Source organism: Sus scrofa, chromosome 18, assembly GCF_054392235.1.
Source record: "Sus scrofa isolate SSC_HxYL_T2T_F1_AM1 chromosome 18, Sscrofa_HxYL_maternal_Yorkshire_Landrace_v2.0, whole genome shotgun sequence".
Classification (NCBI taxonomy): Eukaryota; Metazoa; Chordata; class Mammalia; order Artiodactyla; family Suidae; genus Sus; species Sus scrofa.
This window is the reverse complement of record NC_139400.1, coordinates 16,274,902-16,294,810: the sequence shown is the minus strand read 5'-3', so window position 1 is coordinate 16,294,810 and position 19,909 is coordinate 16,274,902. Positions and strand designations below refer to the sequence as shown.

Sequence of the window (19,909 nt, the reverse complement as noted above, 5' to 3'; positions counted from 1 at the left end):
CAGCCCCTGCCCCATCCCCTGATAATGGACCCCCTGCACCTGCAGGGCTCGGGGTGAAGTACTACATTGACCCCTCCACATACGAGGACCCCTGCCAGGCCCTCCGAGAATTCACCCGGGAGATCGATCCCACATATATCAAGATCGAGGAGGTCATTGGAGCAGGTACCACGGGAGCTGAGGGAGGAATCGGGGAGGGGTCCTGGGAGGGTCCCTCCTAAACAGGGCGGGGCACCTTGAGTCCTTCCTGGACGCTCCCCAGCCTCCACCTGCTCTCCCAGGCTCCTTCGGGGAGGTGCGCCGGGGCCGCCTGCAGCCCCGGGGCCGGCGGGAGCAGCCTGTGGCCATCCAGGCCCTGTGGACCGGAGGTGCTGAGAGTCTCCAGATGACCTTTCTAGGCCAGGCTGCGGTGCTGGGCCAGTTTCAGCACCCCAACATTCTGCGGCTGGAGGGCGTGGTCACCAAGAGCCGGCCCCTCATGGTGCTGACCGAGCTCATGGAGCTGGGCCCCCTGGACAGCTTCCTCAGGGTCAGTCGGGCCTGGCGGCTCCGTGGGGCCGGGGGCTTGTGCCGGGAAAGTGGGCCGTTCTCAGCTGTCCCAGAGACAGAGCTGTCTGCCTTTGGTCCCTCCTGCCCCACCTCCAGGGGGCTTCATCCTTCATTCCCAGGCTGTTCTGATCCTCGAAGCACCCCACCCCCACCTCCACCCCGCCATCTGGCACCAGTGTGCGCTCTGCTGTGTCGGGGTCCTCCAACCTTTGCCGACCTCTGTCCCCTGTCCCTCAGCAGCGGGAGGGCCAGTTCAGCAGCCTGCAACTGGTGGCCATGCAGCGTGGAGTGGCCGCCGCCATGCAGTACCTGTCCAGCTTTGCCTTCGTCCACCGCGCGCTCTCTGCCCACAGCGTGCTGGTAAACAGCCACCTGGTGTGCAAAGTGGCGCGTCTTGGCCACACTCCTCAGGTGAGAGTGCAGCCTTGGGGCCCCACATCCCTCGGCCTGAGCTGGAACCTGGGGTGGGTGGATACCCCAGGTGGTGTATCTTAGTGTCTGAAGGGGCAGAGGTCACCTGTGTGATGGAGGGATTCCAGGGACCCAGGACAGTGGGGCCGAGAGGGTGGGAGACCATCTAGAACCACCTCCTGCCCTTCCCTAATGCTGACTAGTGTCAGAGCCACAGGGTCCAACTCTGTAGCGTTGCACAGATTGTAATTCTCTGTGCTTCGGCCTCTGCATCTCTTAAATGGAGGTAAGGTCATCTATGGGACAGAGTGATTTTGGGATTAAACGAGGTACTTGATATGAAACCCCTGACATACATCTGAGCACGTAGTAGCTGCTCAGTAAACCTGACCACCACTCTGATGACTGCTATTGCCACTCTCAACCCCACCCCTCAGGGCCCAAGTTGTATGCTTCGCTGGGCAGCCCCAGAGGTCATTGCACACGGGAAATATACAACGTCCAGTGATGTTTGGAGCTTTGGGATCGTGATGTGGGAAGTGATGAGTTATGGAGAACGGCCCTACTGGGACATGAGTGACCAGGAGGTGAGCTTTGACCCAGACACTAATTCCCCACTGCTCTTTCCCTAGAGAACTCTTGCCACCAACCTTGCAGACTCGTACATCCTAAGCCCTCCATTCTGTGATGCGTTCACATTCTAAAATCTCGTGGGTCTTGTTTTCCATATTTTTGGTTTTTGGGTTTTTTTTTTTTTTTTTTGTCTTTTTGCCTTTTCTAGGGTCATTCCTGCGGCACATGGAGGTTCCCAGGCTAGGGGTCTAATCGGAGCTGTATCCTCCAGCCTATGCCAGAGCCACAGCAACGTGGGATCTGAGCCCTGTCTGCGACCTACAGCACAGCTCACGGCAACGCCGGGTCGTTAACTGAGCAAGGGCAGGGATCGAACCCACAACCTCATGGTTCCTAGTCAGATTCGTTAACCGCTGAGCCACGACGGGAACTCCTTGTTTTCCATATTTTTAAGTTCCTTCCCCACCCCACACTCATGCTCCACCTGATCCCTTATAATACAATCCCTTCCAGTAGCACCACGTTCTTCCTCTCAACCCCAGGTACTAAATGCAATAGAGCAGGAGTTCCGGCTGCCCCCGCCTCCAGGCTGTCCGCCGGGACTCCACCTGCTCATGCTGGACACTTGGCAGAAGGAGCGTACCCAGCGACCTCACTTTGACCAGCTGGTGGCTGCATTTGACAAGATGATCCGCAAGCCAGACACTCTGCAGGCTGGCGGGAGCCCCGGGGACAGGTCTGGAGCTTGGGACTAAGAAGCCTGAGAAGGGCCAGGGTAAAGCAAACTCAGGAGGTGGGGGCGGCTAGGGTGAAGATGGGACTTTGACCTGCCTGCCCCTCCCCCTCAGACCTTCCCAGGCCCTTCTGAACCCCGTGGCCCTGGACTTTCCGTCTCTGGACTCCCCCCAGGCCTGGCTCTCGGCCATCGGCCTGGAGTGCTACCGGGACACCTTCTCCCAGTCCGGCCTCTGCACCTTCACTGAAGTGGCTCAGCTCAGCCTGGAGTAAGCAGGGAGAGGCAGGGGAGGGGAGCCCAGGCCCCGGGTCCGCCCTGGGATCTTGGGGATCCCGGCCCCCTTTGATCTGCTCCTTCCCCACCCAGAGACCTGCCTGCCCTGGGCATCACCCTGGCCGGCCACCAAAAGAAGCTGCTGCACCACATCCAGCTCCTGAAGCAGCACCTGCGGCCACCGGGCTCTGTGGAGGTCTGACGCCCGGCCAGGCAGCTGTGAATGGACGATGCCTGTGACCCGGTCCTGGACTGGGTCCAAGGAGGGACACGGGAGACGTGAGCCAGTCTCCACCTTGACCTCTGTGCGAGGTGCCCGCCACGCTTAAGCAACCTCTGGGACGTCTCATGCCTGGTCCTCTGCCCCTCCACTGCCCCCCACCCCCCATTAAAGGGAAAGAAGGGATTTGTTGGCCAGTCGGACGTGTGGGGAGGCCTCCGTCTACAGCGAACGTGGTGGGAAGGCCTTGGCACAGAGGGGCGGGGCCGGGAAGACCTCTGCAGAGGCGGATGGACAAGGGGACGGAGCAGGCAATGACTTTATTGGAAGGTAGGAGGTGGCTTCACCCCCAGGGGGCACCCATTCCCTCATTTACACCCTTTCCACAGCCGCCTCAGCTGGCTGCAGCTGTGACACCGGGGTAGCGGCTGGTGCCTGGGCAGCAAGCCTCTCCTAAAGTGCTTTGCTCAGTGCAGCCGCATTCGCTAAGGGCCAGCGTGGGTGAGGCGGGGTCCTCCTGGTGAGGCCCTGGCTTTGGGGTGAGATGTGAGCCCCACTCCTGGGCTTCCATTTGTTCTCCTCTGCTCCCTTGACCTGGCAGGTGGGAGGTCTGGGGCGTTTTGGTTTTTGGATGCCGCTGGGCTCCACAGTGACAGGAGGCACTCAGATCTGGTACTCCCAGCTGTCCCCGTCCTCCAGGGCCCTGTTGACCACTCCCATCAGCTCTGACTTCATGGTCCCTTGCCGAAGCCTCTCCCAGTTGGTGCTGCTGCGGGAGGTACTTCGAGACACTGAGGGGAGATGAAGGGACTGGGGGGGTTTGAAGGGGCCGCCCAGACGTGGTTTCTCCATGTCCTCGTCAGAGTCCGAGTTGTAGAAGGCCTGGGCATAGCGCTGGACACGCTGCCGGTTGATATCCTGTCTGTCTTCCACCCTGTGGGGACAGAGGACTTGAAGAGGCTGACCTCAGACCAGCCCTGTCTCTGGGCCCCCGCCCCATCTCCCCTGCTATTGGCCTTGGTCCTTGTCTGCAGCCCGAGTGGGCACAAGGGGTGCCAGACCTCAGGAAGCAGCTCCCTGGGGTGCAGAGGCCCTGCGGATGCCTTCGGGGCCCAGGCACTTAGCAGACCCCTCCCCAGGGAGCCCACAGGCCTGTGTGGGACCCTGAAGGGGCAGGAAGCTGAGCAGAGGGATGCCAGCCCGCTTTGCTGTCACTCACCGCAGGAACCAGCGGTCCCCCAGCCCAAACTTGTACCCGCAGATCCCGGAGCGAGGCCACAGGCAGCGAGGCAGCTTCCGTTCCAGCATCACTGTGGTGGCCACGACCTGCATGTGGGGAGAGAAGGGACATCAGAGGCTGGGTGCAGACCAGAAGAGGACAGCAGGCAGAGTGACAACAGTTTAGCAACAGCTAGGACACTCATGGTTTCCTAGAGGTGACGACATGCCTGAGCTGGGAATGGTGGGGGTCAGCCCTCTTCTGCGGGAGAGTTAATGGGCCTTAAGCCCCCAAAGCGCTTCACCCCGTGACCTGACATCCAGTCCAGTCCGGTCCTGCAAGAGGTTGCGAGACCTTGCTCCAAGGAGAGGAAGTAATAGGGCAAAGAGAAGAGGGGTCTGTGGGGCTACAGAAGATCTTGACCCTATAGATGTAAAGGCCATTTAGAAATGCAAATATCCTTTGAGAAATCTCCCATCAGTATATTTGCATGGGAAAAAAAAAAAAAAACTTCCATGAGCAAACCCTGTTTTAAGCCACCTTACGGGGGGTTTAAGATCCATTTTCTACAGGCCACAGTTAAGGACCATCCAGTTTGAGGGATGTCCACTTCTATTTTGCTAACGTTATTTTTGTTGAGGTAAATTATTTTCTAAGTATATTTTTAAATGATAATTTGATCCCATCAATGCCTTCTTTTGGCCCCATCACAATGATCCGACTGAAGCTCGCCTCTGCTACTATTGGGAGTTTTTTTCTAGCAGTATTTTTAACATGTCCAGTTTTTCTGGGTCAGATTTTGCAAACTGAAAAAGATGTGATACTCCAGTTTTTATTCAGTAACAAAATCTACTGAATGATGGTCTAGCCACTGCTAAGCTTCCTGTTGATTATGCTAGGAAAGACAGATTTGAATTTTTGAGAAAACTGAGGAATTCTTTTATCGCTCAGTTGTAGTGCTAAGCCCGTCCTTCTGCACACTTTGGCATTGCTTTGTGTACAGTGTCATCATGTCCAAACGGGTGGACGGTGAGATGACAATATCCTGAGGGGGCCGGGCCCCTGGCAGGAAGGGAACGACTTGCGCTAACCCTCCCAGCCACCAGGGGGCTCACCTGGGCCCGCCAGAGCTCATCCCGCTCGTGGGCCACCCGCCAGTGCGTGTCACCCATCATGGCGATAAGGAGGTTGAGCATGAGCAGAGCGGCAATGATGGCGAAGGCGGCATAGGTGACGCTGTACATGAAGGGCAGGTCCACGTCGTAGTTGGCGGGGCCATCGATGATGGTGAGAAACAGCTCAAAGGTGCTGAAGAGCGCCATGGGGTAACTGTAGAAATGGCCCAGCTTGTTAGGGTCCTCTGTCTGGAAGATGATAAAGAAAGCTGCTCCACCCAAGGGGGTGAGAGGTATATGTGATTAAACCATAGCCAGCTCTTTGCTGCCCCTTTCAGTCCTGTTTCCTGCCTCTCCAGGAGCACCATCCCAGCCCTCCGTGGCTCCCTACTTTGGGTTCTTATAGTCCCACGCTTTCCATATGGCCCACCGGCCTGAGCCCAAGGGCTGCCTCTCCCCAGCCCTTTCGAGGGACATCTCATCCTCACACACGGTGGCCTCTGCATCCCTTTCCACCTCCCCCAGGTTTACCCAGAGGCCTTTTGGGCTGGTTTGCTCCAGCCTCTCCAGCCCGGGGCCCCCGTCTTAATCGATTTACCTGAGGCAAAGCCCAGGATGACCACAGCCATCAGCCAGCAGAATCGCATCAGATCGCCAAAAATCATCTAGAGGGAGGAGACGGAGGAGGGGACAGCTCCACACCAGTCCCTTGAGCAGCTACCCCTTCCAGCCTTGGCGAAGTGTACAGCTCCGCCCTCCAGGAGAGGGCTGGAAGACTACAGCAGGCCAAGTCTGTGTGGTTGGTTTTGGTAGGGCCCTTGAAGGAGAACTTGACTTTTTTTTTAAAGGATTGAAAAAAAGGAAAATCCAAGAGAGCGTAGGTGGCTCTCCAAGCCTGAGCCCTCTGTCACGTGACCCTTTACAGACATGTTTGCAGCCCCTGCTCTAGGATCTTTCTCTGGGAAGCTTGGGAGGAGGCACTGACCTTCTGGATCATGACGGTGAAGGGACCCAGCATGTGGAATCCTCGGGCGAAGTACATGACATTGCACCAGCCCAGCACCAGGGCGAAGGACATGGGTACCACCTCGCCGTCGGTGTTGGAAAGCCGCATCACCATGGTCACCAGCACCATGCAGGCATAGGTGATGCTGGGGAGGGAGCAGAGAGGGAGATCGGGATGATCCTGGGGATCTAAAAGCAAGGGGGTGATGGAGATGGTACCCATGCCCCCATATTTTGCATCTGCGATCCCCCACACAGGGTCACACACCCATCAGAGAGGGGTCTCTGGAGTCGGGCTTCTCCGGAGGTCAGGGAGCCCAGGGGAGTGAAATGGTGAAACCAGAGCCGTGGTGAGGAAAGGGATGGGGTGACAGGGGGAACACTCACAAGAGGACATGGAATGGCCCGCCAAGGATGGTCTGTCCAAAGAAGCGAATGACCCCCACGCGGAAGATGTCTGGAATCTGGAGGGAAGCCAGGGAGACACAAAGGCCCATGGGGACCGAAGCTCGGGCTGGAACCCTAGGGCCGACAACAGCATCCCACCCAATCATGACCACACCACACCTCTATGAGCAGAATGATCACGGCTCCAAAGATGGACACCAGCTCCCCCACCAGCCGGAGGTGGTCCCTGGGTGTCACGTAGGCCTCCTGAGGGGAGAACCATGGTCAGAGGGCTCAGGGCTCCCCCTGGGTACAAATCCGTGTCCCTGTTCAAGGGTTCCCCACCAGTCACATTCTTTTTCAATCTGTTTGGTTTGGCCATGCCACACGCTGCTCTTAGGACCCATGTGTGTTTCCCTGTGCATGTATTTCAAGTGTGCGCCTGTGTATTGAAGGCCGGGTTGAGGGGAGAAATGCGGGGGTGGGGGGGTGGTAAGACAGGAAGGTGAGACGTGTCTGCCACGGGCAGGGTGCTGGCTCCTGGCCAGAGCTCTGCCACTCCTGGGGTGTCACCTGAAGTAGCTTCTGCTGCAGGAGGGTGTTGTCTCGGGGGTCAGTTTGGTTGTTGGTCCAGGGCTTGAGGGGGCGGTAGACACAGCACACGGTGAAGCAGATGATGTACAGCAGGTACCCAGCAGCCAGCCCCCAGAAGTACCGCCGCCCGTATCTCCTCCACTTGAGGCTCACCAGCTCCTTCACTGGCGTCTGGTCCAGGATCTGGCGAGCCTGCCGCAGAAGGAGCAGCAGGCGAGCAGCTCAGAGACCTGACTTCCCTCCCTGGTGACCCCCTACCCCGAAGGCCACACTCCTGTACCTCCCGCTTCTTGGAGGTGACAAGAAGTTCCAGCAGGGACTGCTCATCCCCCGAGGAGTCGATCTCCGTCAGGTCGTAGAGAGTGGAGGTCAGGGGCCCGAGGACCCACTGGATGTGCTTCCGCTTCTGCATCAGGTGCTGGAACATCTGAGGTGGGAGCAGGGGAAGCACAAAGGGGACTGTCACAGGGTGTGCATGGGGACCTTGCTCAGGAGAGCACCCCAGAAAGAGTGGGTGCCTTTCACTCCAAGACCACAGCCTTTGGGCCAGAAGAACCCCTCTCCACACCTAGCTCGTCCTCTTGCCCAGTAACTCCCTCCAGAGCTTGGGTGGAAGGAGGAGGTGAGGGGATGCAGGGCTGCTGCTCTGGGGGCTGAAAGGCCCAGAGGATGTAGGTCTTACAAGCCACCCTGGGGTGGGATCTAGACCTGGTGGCCCCCAACCACTCAGAAAGTGGGCAAGAAAGGGGACCAGAGAGAGGCTGAGAAAGAAGTTGCAATCGAAGCTGAAAGCAGGACCTCAGCATCAGAGATGCTGGTCGAACCTGTTCCCTTGCAAGGCCAGAGGATAAGATGAAGGTCAGGAGAAGGACACTGTGGGATTCGGGGAGCATCCCTCACCACGGTGTTGCCCTCCACTCCGGCCAGCTTGAACGGGGTGAGACCCTCGTGATTGGGCACGAGCTCCAGGGACTGTAGGTGGTCCCCACGACCGTCATAGGACAGCAGCAGGTTGTACATCTGGCAGGCAAAGGTTTTGTTGGGCTGGAGGACGAGGATGTGCAACACTGTGTTTCCTGGGGGAGGACATGTGGTGTCACGTAGCCATTGGGACCAGAGTCCCTGAGGCTCCCCATGGACTCTGCCCCAGGGTGGGGGGGGGGGCAAGGGCTGCTCTAGTCCCTCTGCTCACACCCCCGCATCCCCGCTCCCCCTCCAGCCCAGCTCTTACCCAGGGAGTCCTGGGCCCGGATGTCAGCTCCATGATCAATGAGTAGCCTCACCATCTCCTCACTGCCCATGCAGGCAGCAAAAGACAAAGGATGCTCCCCTGGGGATGCAGAGGACACCAGGCATGAGGGTGCAGCTGGGGTGGGCAGCCTCTTGCTCCCCCTTTCTCAACTCTGGGCCGGAAACTCTTGTCAGCAGAGGCAGGGCTGGTGCCAGAGGGTCGTGGGGTGGGCAGTTGGCTCTGGCCCTCAGCCCTCTGAGGGCTTCCCTCTGCCAGCTTCCCCAAGCCTGGAGCCCTCCTTAGAGCCCCCCCACCCCACTCTGCTCCTGCCCACGTGCCCGCCCTTCAAGCCCTGGGCCTGACTCTCACCAAAGTAGATGAGGTTCTGGGGACTGAGGCGGAACTTGAGGCCTGTAACTCTTGCAGAGACGCTGGCCCCGTGGGTGAGCAGGGCTTTCACCAAGTTCATGTTCTGGTTCATGATGGCTATGTGCAGTGCTGTCTGACCTGGACATGAGAGCTCTTTCATCTTTGGGTCTGTCCCCAGGGTCCTGCAGGGGGACCTTCCCATAGCACTATATGGTTCTCGTCACCAGGGCAGCTTTGAGGGGGGAGGGTGGGGTGGGGTGGGGGACTGGGCCTGGCAGGGGTCCCCAGGAATCCCACTGCTGCCTGCCTCTTCCCACTCTATGCCTCTCCAGTTAGGGCTTGATGCTCTTAGCTGCACTGAGGATGCCAAAGAAGAAGGGAGATAAAGAGGGGAATAAAGAGTTGGGGGCTCAGATCCTCTCTCGGGTTCCCCAAGTCCTCCGGCACAAAGACCAAACGCTCAGTCAGCTTTCCCTGCATCCCAGGCCCCTTGGCCCCTCACCTTCACACAGCTCACATGTGACGGGCTCCTTGACCAGCTCCGGGGCAGCCTCCATCAGCACCAGGGCGGCCTCCAGGTTGTCATAGAGGGCAGCGATGTGCAGCGCTGTCTCCCCCAGGGCTCCTGGCATTGACACAAAGGAGCGTCACATGGCTTCTCCGGAGCAGGGGAATGGGGACCACAAAGATTTGCCCCCCCCCCCCCACCCAGCACACAGTCCCAGGCTACACAGTGGGGGTAGGGGTGGGAGCCATGTGCACAGGGTGGGTCCGGAGGGTTCTGCTCCCTACCTTTCTGGTGGACATCGCAGGCCTCAGACTTGAGCAGCTTGGTAAGAGCCTGGACGTCATTCTCTTTGGCAGCGAGGAGGAGCGGCGACTCCCAGATCCTATGAGGGAGTGGGAGTGTGCACAGTTGAGGCGCACGGGGAGCCAGCTTGCTACAAGGGCCAGGAACCCCAGGGTCCCTCATCCGGAGAGGTGGGGCCGAGGGCGTGGTACCAAGGTCTGCCTGGTCTCTTTTTTCTCACCAGGTAGCTGACCTAAACCAACTCTGTCCCCTTTGAGCTTGTGTGGGAGAATGCCAGGGGCCACTTTCCTTTCCCCTGGGTGCTAGGACCAGTGTGTATGTCTGTGTGTGTGTCTGATCTGTGCACACCAGGTATAGAGGGAGAAGTTTTATTATTATTATTTTTTGTCTTTTTGGATTTTTCTAGGGCCACACCTGCAGCATATGGAGGTTCCCAGGCCTACACCAGAGCCACAGCAACACCAGATCCAAGCCGTGTCTGCGACCTACACCACAGCTCAACGACAACACCGGATCCTTAACCCACTGAGTGAGGCCAGGGACGGAACCCGCAACCTCATGGTTCCTAGTCGGATTCGTTTCCACTGCACCACGATGGGAACTCCTAGAGGGATGAGTTTTAGTTAAGCACTCATTCACTTACTGACCTTTGTCCTCTGGAGCAACTCTGCTTTAGCTTCACTCGAAGTCTTGAGATTACCTTCCAAGATAAGCCTGTTTTCATAGACTAAGGGTACAAGCAATTCCTCCTTCATATTTGTGGAGGAGGCGGACATGCAGAGGCTGGCAGATCTGTTCCTGCTGTGTGATGCGCCCCTTCTTGACCTCAGCAATTCCCTTTGGTCTTGGCACCTCCCTCCCTCCAACCGTGTTTTTGGGGCTCCATCAAAAAGCAACCATGGGGAGATCCCATTGTGGTGCAGCAGAAATGAACCTGACTAGTATCCTTGACGATGCAGGTTCGATCCCTGGCCTTGCTCAGTGGGTAAAGGATCTGGTGTTGCTGTGGCTGTGGTGTAGGTCAGCAGCTGTAGCTCAGATTTGCCCCCTAGCCTGGGAATTTCCACATGCTGCAGATGTGGCCCTAAAAAAAGAAAGGGAAAAAAAAAAGCAACCATGGATTGTTTTTTTCTTTTTCTTGGCCCTACATCATATTACAGTCTCTTCCTCCTTCCTACCTACTTCGCATTTATTTTAGTCCAAGAATCATCTTCTCTGACTTTCAAGTTTGGTACCTATGATGGACTACACATCTTTTATAATATCAAAACTGACCCCAACTAAGACCCAAGGGGTCCCTACAGTTTTTTTTTTTTTTTTTTTTAATTTGCTCTCCTGGCCCAGAGCCCCTTGGTCCTTGGACAGGAGTGAATGAAGTTAACACTGAGGATCCAGAGATGGCCAGTGACGTGAACAGTAGCTCACACAGGGATAAGCCATTGTAGCAGGAACTCGGACTCCAGGAGCTGGGGGGGGGGTGATCAGAAGAGGAATGAGTGCGATGCATCCACCTCCCTGAACGCTGGCCCCAGCTCCCTGCATCAGGCCAGGTAGGCAGCCACGGGCCCCATGGATTCAACCTCTCCCTCCATTCAGTCCCCACCTCCTCATTCCTGCGGACCCTCCTCAGTCTTTGTCCTCCAGGATGAGCAAAATATTCCAACTAGTTTCCCTACCCCTGATGTCCCCCCCTCCATGCTCCTGGATGCTGTCAAGGTATTCTCTCTGAATGGCAAGTGCAATCACAATTCACAAAGTCTGGTGGGTCGTCAAACGCCCAAGGAGAAGAAGCGCCAAAGTCCTCCCCAGCCTCTGCGCAACTACTCCTCCACCGTCCCTTCCTCCCACGCTCAGCATTTGGGCCTCAGCGCCCCAGGACACACCATTCTCCCCCTAACCTGTGCTGTGACTCTCCTTCCACCCGGAAACCACTCCGCCACCCCACCCTAGCCTATCTATGCTCCCGATGCCCAGGAATAGGCCCGGCATGGGGCAGACGCTCATGACCGCTATCTGTAGCACGAATGAACTGTAGCCATGCCAGGCGGCGGTTTGGCTTTACGGCCCCTCCTTTTTATCTCCGTCAGCCACCCCGAGCCAACCTTAGACAAACACATAATCTAAGTAGAAAAGAGTATGCTTGGTATGCGCACACAGCTGCAAAACAAGCTCGCTAGGCCTCCCCCCCACTACCCGCATCATCACCGCCACCCCTGCCCCCATCGCCATCCCCACCCCATCATCACCACTATCTTTTCCAACAATTTGCCCAAACCCCTCCTTTAGAGACATTCTAGAGCAAGCACATTGCCCCAGCACACATGCCAGGAAGTTTTCTACCCTCTCCTCTGGCCTTATTTTAACATTTTTACTGGGTGCTCTGATAGTATCTGTCTCTTCCTTCACACTAGGAGTCCTTGAGGGCAGAGAGCAGTCACTCTATCATCTTTTTTTTTTTTTTTTTTTTTTTTTTTGTATTTTTAGGGTGGCACCTGCGGCATATGGAGGTTCCCAGGCTAGGGGTCAAATCGAGGCTGTTGCTTCTGGCCTACACCACAGCCACAACCACACCAGATCTAAGCCGCATCTGCAACCTACACCACATCTCTCGGCAACACCGGATCCTCAACCCACTGAGCAAGGCCGGGGATCGAACCCAAAGCCTCATGGTTCCTAGTTGGATTTGTTTCTGCTGCGCCACAATAGGAACTCCCTTTATCATCTTTTTAAACTTTCTCTGCCCTCCTCTAATTAGCTTCTAGTTCTGTGCCCATTTCAACTAGAGGTCAATGGCAAAGCTGGAAATGGGTCCGAGGTGGCTTCTGACCCAAGTGCACAGCCCTGCTCCCTGCTTCCTAAGACCTGAGAGGGGAGACTAGTCAGTGGCAAGCCCAAAGAGATCCCTCTTGGTCCCAACACATCTCTGATGCCCATAAATGTCCTCCTAAACCTCCATTCCCTACATGTTCTGTTTCTGGCCTCTGCTGATGGCCCTAGCGGCCTGGGAAGGGCAGGGAGCTACTGTTTGGACTAGGCTTGCCAGATTTACCAGCCAAAACCAAGTAGAGTTGAAGCTTAGATATACAACATATTTTTTTTTTTGGCCGCACCCATGGCATGTAAAAGTTCCAGGGCCAGGGATCAAACCCGCACCACACCAATGACCAGAGCTGCTGCAGTGACAACACCAGGTTACCAGATTCTTAACCCTCTGCACCACCTGGGAACTCCTAACCTTTTTTTAAAAAATGTAAGTATGTTCAATGCAATACTTATACTGACAACTTATTTGTTGTGTATCTGAAATTCAAATTTAACTCAGCGTCTTGGATTTTTTTTGAAAACCCCAATCAGACCACACTCTGGGTAAGGAACCAGCTTATGACTCAAGCCAATGAGGTTTGTAGAGACCTGGCCTCCTCTGGGTGGCCAACTCCAGAATCCAGCAAAAATCCTTCCCAGGGAACCAGGCAGAGCCATGACTTGCAATAGCACCAGAGCGTCACAAGGGGGCAGCTGAGAGAGCCTTTGCCGGCATTCTTGGCAGTAAGGCAGACCCCCGCCCCCCCACCAAAACATCTGACTTCCCCGGGGTCCTGAGCCCCCCCATCCAAAGATTCTTGCAAAGCAAGCCAGCACAGAAATTGAGATCTGGAAGAAAGATCTACACATCTTCACCAGCTGTCTGCCAGACACATCCCTAGGGCTAGAAGAAGATAGAGACAAAGTATCTTGTGATTTTAGTGGTTAAATCATACCCACTCCCTTCCAGGAAAGAGTTTCACTTTATGTAGCAGAATCCTTAACATTACCACCAGAATCTCTTGTTTACAAACACTGGTTTAGAGCAGTGGGGCTTAACCAGGGGTGACTACCCCCTGCTGCCTCCCAGGGAATTTGACAATGTCTGGACACATTTTTTGGTGGTTATCACATAGGGGGACGGAGTGCTACTCGCATCTAGTGGGTGGAAGGCAGGGATGCTGCTAAGCTTCTTACCCAAGGCAGCCTTCCGCAACAGAGAATTATCTGCGCAACGTGTCAAAAACGCCAAGGGAGAAAAACCCTGACTTGGAGGTATAATTATGCATAATCTATCCTTTAAGGAAGGATTTTTCACACTAAAAAGAATGAGAAATTCCCTCTGAGGGTTTTCTAACGAATCATTAAAAACTAAAACAAAAAGGTGAAGGTGTTGAAGGGCACACTGATTAAGTACTTAATGAAAGACTTAATAAAGGAAATTATAGAGCAGGTCTGAAATTGCATATAATAAGGTGTTTCCAGGATCTAGAATGTCTTATTTTGCTGGACAATTATAAAATGAAACAGTCTGTTTCAATCCTGCACTGGCGGAAACCCTTCTGTACAATTTCTGGCATAAAACCGACTCCCATTTTTATAGCATAAACAAGCTGTTGACCTTCCCCGCGGGTGACCTCTGGGCCCCAAGTGAGGATCTGTCACAGTCCTTCTCTCCCTGTCCCCTCCACCCATCCTCTCGGCCTCCATTCTTGTGGATGTGTTTGCGTCGTTGCCCTCACATGTGTGTACCTCCTCACGGGTGTGCTGTGTGCACGAGTGGAATTTTGCATGTGGTTGCTGGGAAACAAGGCAGGCTCAAGAGTGTAAGGAGGAGAATTCAAATCTGAACTGTGGCGCTAGGAAGCCCCTAGAAAGCTCATCGAATCTGTTCATGTAACAGATGGAGAAAGAAGCCTGGAGTCCCGAGGTGATTTGCTCAAACAAGAGGGAGGCAGCGCTGGGACCCCATTGGCCCTTTCTCGGTCCCTATTCTCTGTGTTAATCAGGCTCTGAAGAGTGATTAGAGGCGGCAAAGGGTACTGTATCAACATGCTTGGGTCCCACTGGTTTCCCCACAAGCCCCTCTCAGAGGAGCGTGCCAACTGGGGGGAGGGGAGGGCTCACCTGTTCTGAAAGCTCCGAGTCTGGTCCCAGGTAGATCCAGTTCTGAGAGGAGAAAGCTCAGAGCCCCTGGACCTCCCGCTGCCACTGGAAGCTGCCTTTTGACTGTGGTCATATCCTTTTTCATCGCAAGAGCCCCATGTGTTATATGTGCTTTTCAGCTTCCAAAGCAGCATCTCATGTCCTGTTGCGTTTGCTCTTTACAACCCTGTGCCATAGGCTGAGTGGTTCGCTCATTTTCTGCAAAGGACACCAAGGCAGCCTTGCCAAATCATTGCCAGCAGTTCACAGAGTTAAAGGCAGAATGATTGGTTAGCTAAGAACCTAGCCTCAGGCTCTCAGCACTCAGATTATGTGGTTCTTCTAGTTTTATGGCTCTTCCCAAGTTTTCTGGGGTTTGGGTGGGGTTGGCAGGGGGCAGCTAGATCAGTGACCACAGATGGAGGAAAGAGCAGCCAGGAGTTAGGAGGAGGCGCCCATAGGCCACTGGAAGCCACCTCCCTCCAGCTCTGGTTCTGGGCAATGGGAGGAGAAAGCCACAGCTCAGGAAAGCGGCTAATTCCAGGCTTGGAGCTGGCTGCCTTTCTAAACTCCAGAACCACATCCTGCATGTAGAAGACGCATGGGCCTGCAGGTGCACATGTATGTATGTATGTATGTATGTATGTATGTATGTATGTATGTGTATATGTGTGTGTGTTTCTGGAAGCAGGGAGTCCCAGTGTGCCGCAGAGCCCCAGTGCTTACTTTTTTGTTTATTTTTTTTAGGGCTGCACCCATGACATTTGGAAGTTTCCAGGCCAGGGGTTGAATTAGAGCTGTAGCTGCCAGCCTATACCACAGCCATGGCAACGTGGGATCCGAGCTGCGTCTGCAACCTACACCACGGCTCACGGCAATGCTGGATCCTTTAACCCACTGAGCAAGGTCAGGGATCCAATCTGCATCCTCACAAATATTAGCCAGATTCTTAATGCACTGAGCCAACAATGGGAATTCCCTATTTTTTACAGACGTGCCAGTTCACGTATATGAATACAGGAATCCATCAAAACAGAAGAAAACCCCCAGTGTTCCCTGTCTTTTGCCAGCTGCTGGGAGGGTGACCATGCCAGCAAGGAGTTCAGGGGGAGGGCTAGTTTCGGCAGTCCTGGAAGCTGCCCAGCACACCCCACACCGCCCAAAATCAGAGTCTGCACTGTCCTCCTGAAAGATCCCTGGTGCTTGTTTACAGCCTCCCTAGAACACTGGCTAAGCACTTTCAACCCAAGTCAGTGCCTAGGGGTACGTTGTGCCCATGAGCCTCCAGAGAGCAGAGAATGTCACGTTCATTTCTGCGAAGCTAGCTGAGTGCTGTACGCTCAGGGTCGAGTACATCCCATCTTAGGAATGATACAATTCAAGGCCGAGAGAGACGAGGCAGAGGAAATGGGAAAAGGGCGCCAGTTCCACTTGGATCCCAGTCACAATGATTTAGGCAGAGACAGCGGTGACGAGAACCCCAGAAAAGATTTCCAGGGAGAGAGAGGGATGCTGGGCACTCCGTATTCCAGGAGAGACCAGAATGCCTTTCCTTCTTGTTGGACCCTGCCCCCCCCACCCCACCCCACCCCACCCCGGAATCTCCCCAACCCAACTCAGAGTCCCCTGTGAGCCGTGGTACACATTCCGAATTCACCCCTAGTTCATTCCGGCTCTGCCTCATTCACAGGGGTATCAGGCCCTACCTACCTTCCAGCTGTCCCCCAGCCAGTCTGGGGACAACATGAAATAAGAAGGTGCGGGTAAGAACCGAGAAGACTCTGCCCAGCAAAGGTCTCATTCAGATCGGACGGAGAGATCAAGGGCTTTGGAGACAAGCAAAAGCTAAGAGAACTGAGCACCTCCAGCTCTACATCAGCTCCTCAAAGAACTTCTCTAAACAGGAAATGAAAAACCACAATTCGAAACAAGAAGAGTACAAATGACTAAGCTCACTAGTAAAGGCAAAGATAATCTATTCTTGTTTTATTGTTTTTGTTTTGTCTTTTCTAGAGTTGCACCCTCGGTCTATGGAGGGGGTCCAATCAGAGCTGTAGCCGCTGGTCTATGCCAGAGCCCCAGCCACACTGGATCCAAGCCGCGCCTGTGACCTACACCACAGCTCACAGCAACGCCAGATCCTTAACCCACTGAGCGAGGCCAGGGATCGAACCCACAACCTTATGGTTCCTAGTCAGATTGATTAACCACTGAGCCATGACAGGAACTCCAACAAAGATAATCTAAAAGTAGGAAATCACCCATTACCAATATGATATCTAAACCAGCAAGCATGAGAAGAGGACAAACGTTGAACACTGAAAATGCATTGGAAAGGAAGAGACCAGCAAGCAGAAGCAATTCTGCACACATAGAGACGGATATATCCAAAGATACTGGGAACCACAGATCCAGAAGGTGTGTTTGCTTTCTTACATTGGCTCTTCACTCGCACGATCAGCTCGTGTGTGTCTAGCTGCCCACAGACCTTCCCTTAGGCTGGTGGACATGTTCAGGTCCTTCTGGGGAGCACCCGCCCGGAGGGGAATCAATAATCCAGGCCCCTGAGGTCCAGGAAGAAGAGGACCAAGAAACTGTGGAATCGGAGGATATGACGAAGAGGGGGAGGGAATCCTTCAAAAAGTGTTGACGTCAGGCCTTCTCAGCTCAAGCCCGTGAGACAAAGGCTTACCAGATGCCCCTACGAAATAGGGCAAAAAAGACACAGGGGGAGCCGCTCAGGGCTCCAGCCCAGGTCTGTGGCTCTGTCTCTGCCACACAGAGGCACACAGGGAGCTTCTGCCATGGCTGTCAAGCCCCCAGGCCTTTCCTGGCTCCCCCAGCCCTGGAGTCCTGAGAGTGAGCCTGGGAAGGGTGGACCAGGCTCCAACAACAATACCACTCTGTTGCCTCGAGATGTCATCAGCCAAACATGTGCTCAGCCCCCACTCTCCCAGGCCTGGGGGGAGAGAGGTGGGTGGCTGGTGGGAGAGCCAGGAAGCTAGAGCTCAAAAAAAAAAAAAAAAAAAAAAAGCAGCCCATCCCCAGCCCCAAATCCTTGAACAAAACAAGGAAAGCTACAGAGGCTCCAAAGAGCCCCCAGCCCTCTCCCAGGCAGGCTCAGGCAGGACCCTGCACTTGGAGATGGAGAACGACCCTCGGACATAAAACCTTTAGCTCTTCCCTCTGAACACAGGTTAACCTGCCTCTTAGGGGCTCAGGCAAGGCCTCAAGAGGAACACTTCCTTCCAGCCGGCCAGCCCCTCGGTGGGGAGAGATGCCTCAAGCCTCCTCCCCTCCTCTCCAGCTCCCAATTCTAAGCTACCGTGGAGATGGGGGCGGGGGGGGAGCGCAAGGGGAGTTGAGGGCAGTTTCCAGGGGCTGGAAGCCTCAAGTGAGATTTACCTCGGACTCAAGCTGAGACTCAGGGTTGAGATCCCAAATTCCTCAACCTGCATGGGACGGCGGATTCTAAGCACATCTGGTATTTGAACCCGTGGCCCATGTCCCTCTCCCCCAGTAATGAATTCCAGGACTGGATTCCAGCTTTGTCTCCATACCACACCACCCGCCCCCACCCAGAGTAACACAGAGCGGGGCCTCCTCAGTCAGCGGCTGCTGGGATAAAGGCACAGGGATGAGGAAGATCCCAGTTTGCCTTCTTTTGTGGCTACTGGTGTCTGCAGCTCCCCCCTGGACCCAGTCATTCATTCATTCGCACCTGTAGCTATTTACATGTGCTATGTGTTTCTGCCCCTGAGACTGGTCTGGGGACCAGGGAGTAGAGACAGAAGCCATGGTCCTGACCCACCAGCCCCTCCGGGGGCAGGTCCATGATACCAGGCTCCTTCCAGGGCCCGGCAAGGTGCCTAGCCTTCAGGGCTCACAAGAGACTTGCCTAAGTAATAGGATTTTAAAGATAATGAACACCTGTGCCCTTACCCGCCCCCTCCCCTTCCCCTGGCCTCCCGGGGACCTCGCCCCACAGGCCAAGACTCTTGAGACAAAATGCTCCCAAGGAGCCAGGCCTGAAAGAACAGTTTGCCCAGACAGAGGTGCCAAGCAAAGCCTGAAGAGGGGAAGCGGGGGAGAGGGAGGGGAGCGGAGGGGGTGAGCAGCAAGCCTGGGGTTGCCGAGTTGGCGGAGCAAGCAGCTTGAGGCTTACCGCTTCTGCTGTAGCAGGTTCTGCTCATCTTGGCTCTGAGCCCATGACTCCTGTCTCTGGAACCATCTACACAACTTTCTCCACAGGCAGAGAATGAGCCCCTTCTCCTTGGGCAGCGGCAACCCCATGGAGTGTAGGGCCGGCTCCTTGGGAGGCTGGGGCCCAGGCCAGACCCAGCCTGGACTCAGCCTTGGGGCCACATCGGCAGCCCCTAGGGCTGGCCCTCCCTCTCCCCGTAGAGGTCCCGTCTCAGGCCTCCTGGGCCCCGAAGGAGTCTCCCTGAGGTGCACTGGCCAGACACAGAGACTCTAAGTGGGTTACACTTGGCAGAGCTGGGACTCCCGCCGGGCTCCTAGGCAGGAGCTCCACCTGGGAGTAGCAGGGCCGTGCAGACACTCCCTCCTCCTCCCAAATTACCTGAGATTTAAAGAGACAGGCCAGCAGGTCTGCCTGCTGTCTGGGGCCCGGCTCAACTCCCTCTGCACCAGGGTCACCCCACCCCCCCGCCCCCAGCCGGTCCAGGGAGGGGAGGCCTTCAGAGAGACTGGACAGGCCGCCTTGGACTTTGGGACACCCAGTGACCTTTCACAGAAAGACCTGGACAGGCCAGTCGAGCCCGAGAGGCTCAAGGCAGTGAGGGGAGGGTGGGAGGAGTCAGGTATGGTGCTGGGTTGGAATGTCCAGTGAGCGCCCAGGGTGCCCCGTGATTCCTCACAGGGCCTCTCTGCCCACCCCCAACCCTGTCCTGGACACCTAGCTTTGCTGGACTCTCCCAGTTTCATCTCTCACCTGGCCCAGAAGAGGTACATAAATATTGACAACTCTTAGTCCCTCACCAACGGTGGGGCAGCAACTTTTTCTATAAAGGGCCAAAAGTAAGTATTTTAGGCTCTGCAAGCTGCACACAGGCCTATAGACTCCTGACACACATTCTTTGTTTTTTAGCCCCTTAACAGATGAGATGGAAAACCCATTTTGAGCTCCTGGGTTGGGGCACAGACTGGCGCTGTGGGTAGGATTTGGGCCCCTGGACAGAGTTTGCAGACTGCTACTCTGGAACCCTGGAGACCGTCCCCCAGTGCGATGTATACGGAGAGGATTTTGCCAAGTAAAATACAAGGTGTTTGATTCACTTTGAGTCTCAGATAAACGGCGAAGAATTCTTTTAGTATAAATATGCCGCAAATATTGCAAATATTTTCTGTGGCAAGCTCCAGAGAAAACGGCATTTATTCACCAGCTCCTGCCTGCTGGACCCTTAACTAAGTCACCCCAAGTCCACTCACATCAAACCTGTGAGGCAG

General features: G+C 55.3%; 2 protein-coding genes across 14 annotated transcripts in view; one reads left to right on the top strand and one right to left on the bottom strand.

The window, feature by feature from the left end:
* Window positions 1-2,948, top strand: part of EPHB6 (EPH receptor B6) — a 62,454-nt gene extending 59,506 nt beyond the window's left edge. For 11 of the 13 annotated variants that reach the window (XM_085005191.1, XM_021078889.2, XM_085005192.1 and 8 more), the window contains 7 exons: window positions 46-165; window positions 282-529; window positions 787-960; window positions 1,398-1,547; window positions 2,076-2,269; window positions 2,382-2,537; window positions 2,636-2,948. In XM_085005191.1, the coding sequence (XP_084861317.1) occupies window positions 46-165; window positions 282-529; window positions 787-960; window positions 1,398-1,547; window positions 2,076-2,269; window positions 2,382-2,537; window positions 2,636-2,744 (1,151 nt within the window). In that variant the 3' untranslated portion in view covers window positions 2,745-2,948. The remainder of the gene's footprint in view (window positions 1-45; window positions 166-281; window positions 530-786; window positions 961-1,397; window positions 1,548-2,075; window positions 2,270-2,381; window positions 2,538-2,635) is intronic. The other 2 variants (XM_085005199.1, XM_085005193.1) reach the window with 1 other exon arrangement.
* A 115-nt stretch (window positions 2,949-3,063) lies between these two features.
* On the bottom strand, window positions 3,064-18,982 carry TRPV6 (transient receptor potential cation channel subfamily V member 6). Its single transcript, NM_001436069.1, is given in 15 exon segments — window positions 3,064-3,696; window positions 3,982-4,088; window positions 5,097-5,365; window positions 5,695-5,761; window positions 6,082-6,247; window positions 6,489-6,565; window positions 6,669-6,755; window positions 7,062-7,274; window positions 7,363-7,509; window positions 7,983-8,158; window positions 8,314-8,412; window positions 8,683-8,820; window positions 9,185-9,307; window positions 9,475-9,572; window positions 18,606-18,982. Coding segments are annotated over 15 exon segments (2,286 nt in total). The 5' UTR covers window positions 18,854-18,982; the 3' UTR covers window positions 3,064-3,425.
* Window positions 18,983-19,909: the final 927 nt, after the last annotated feature.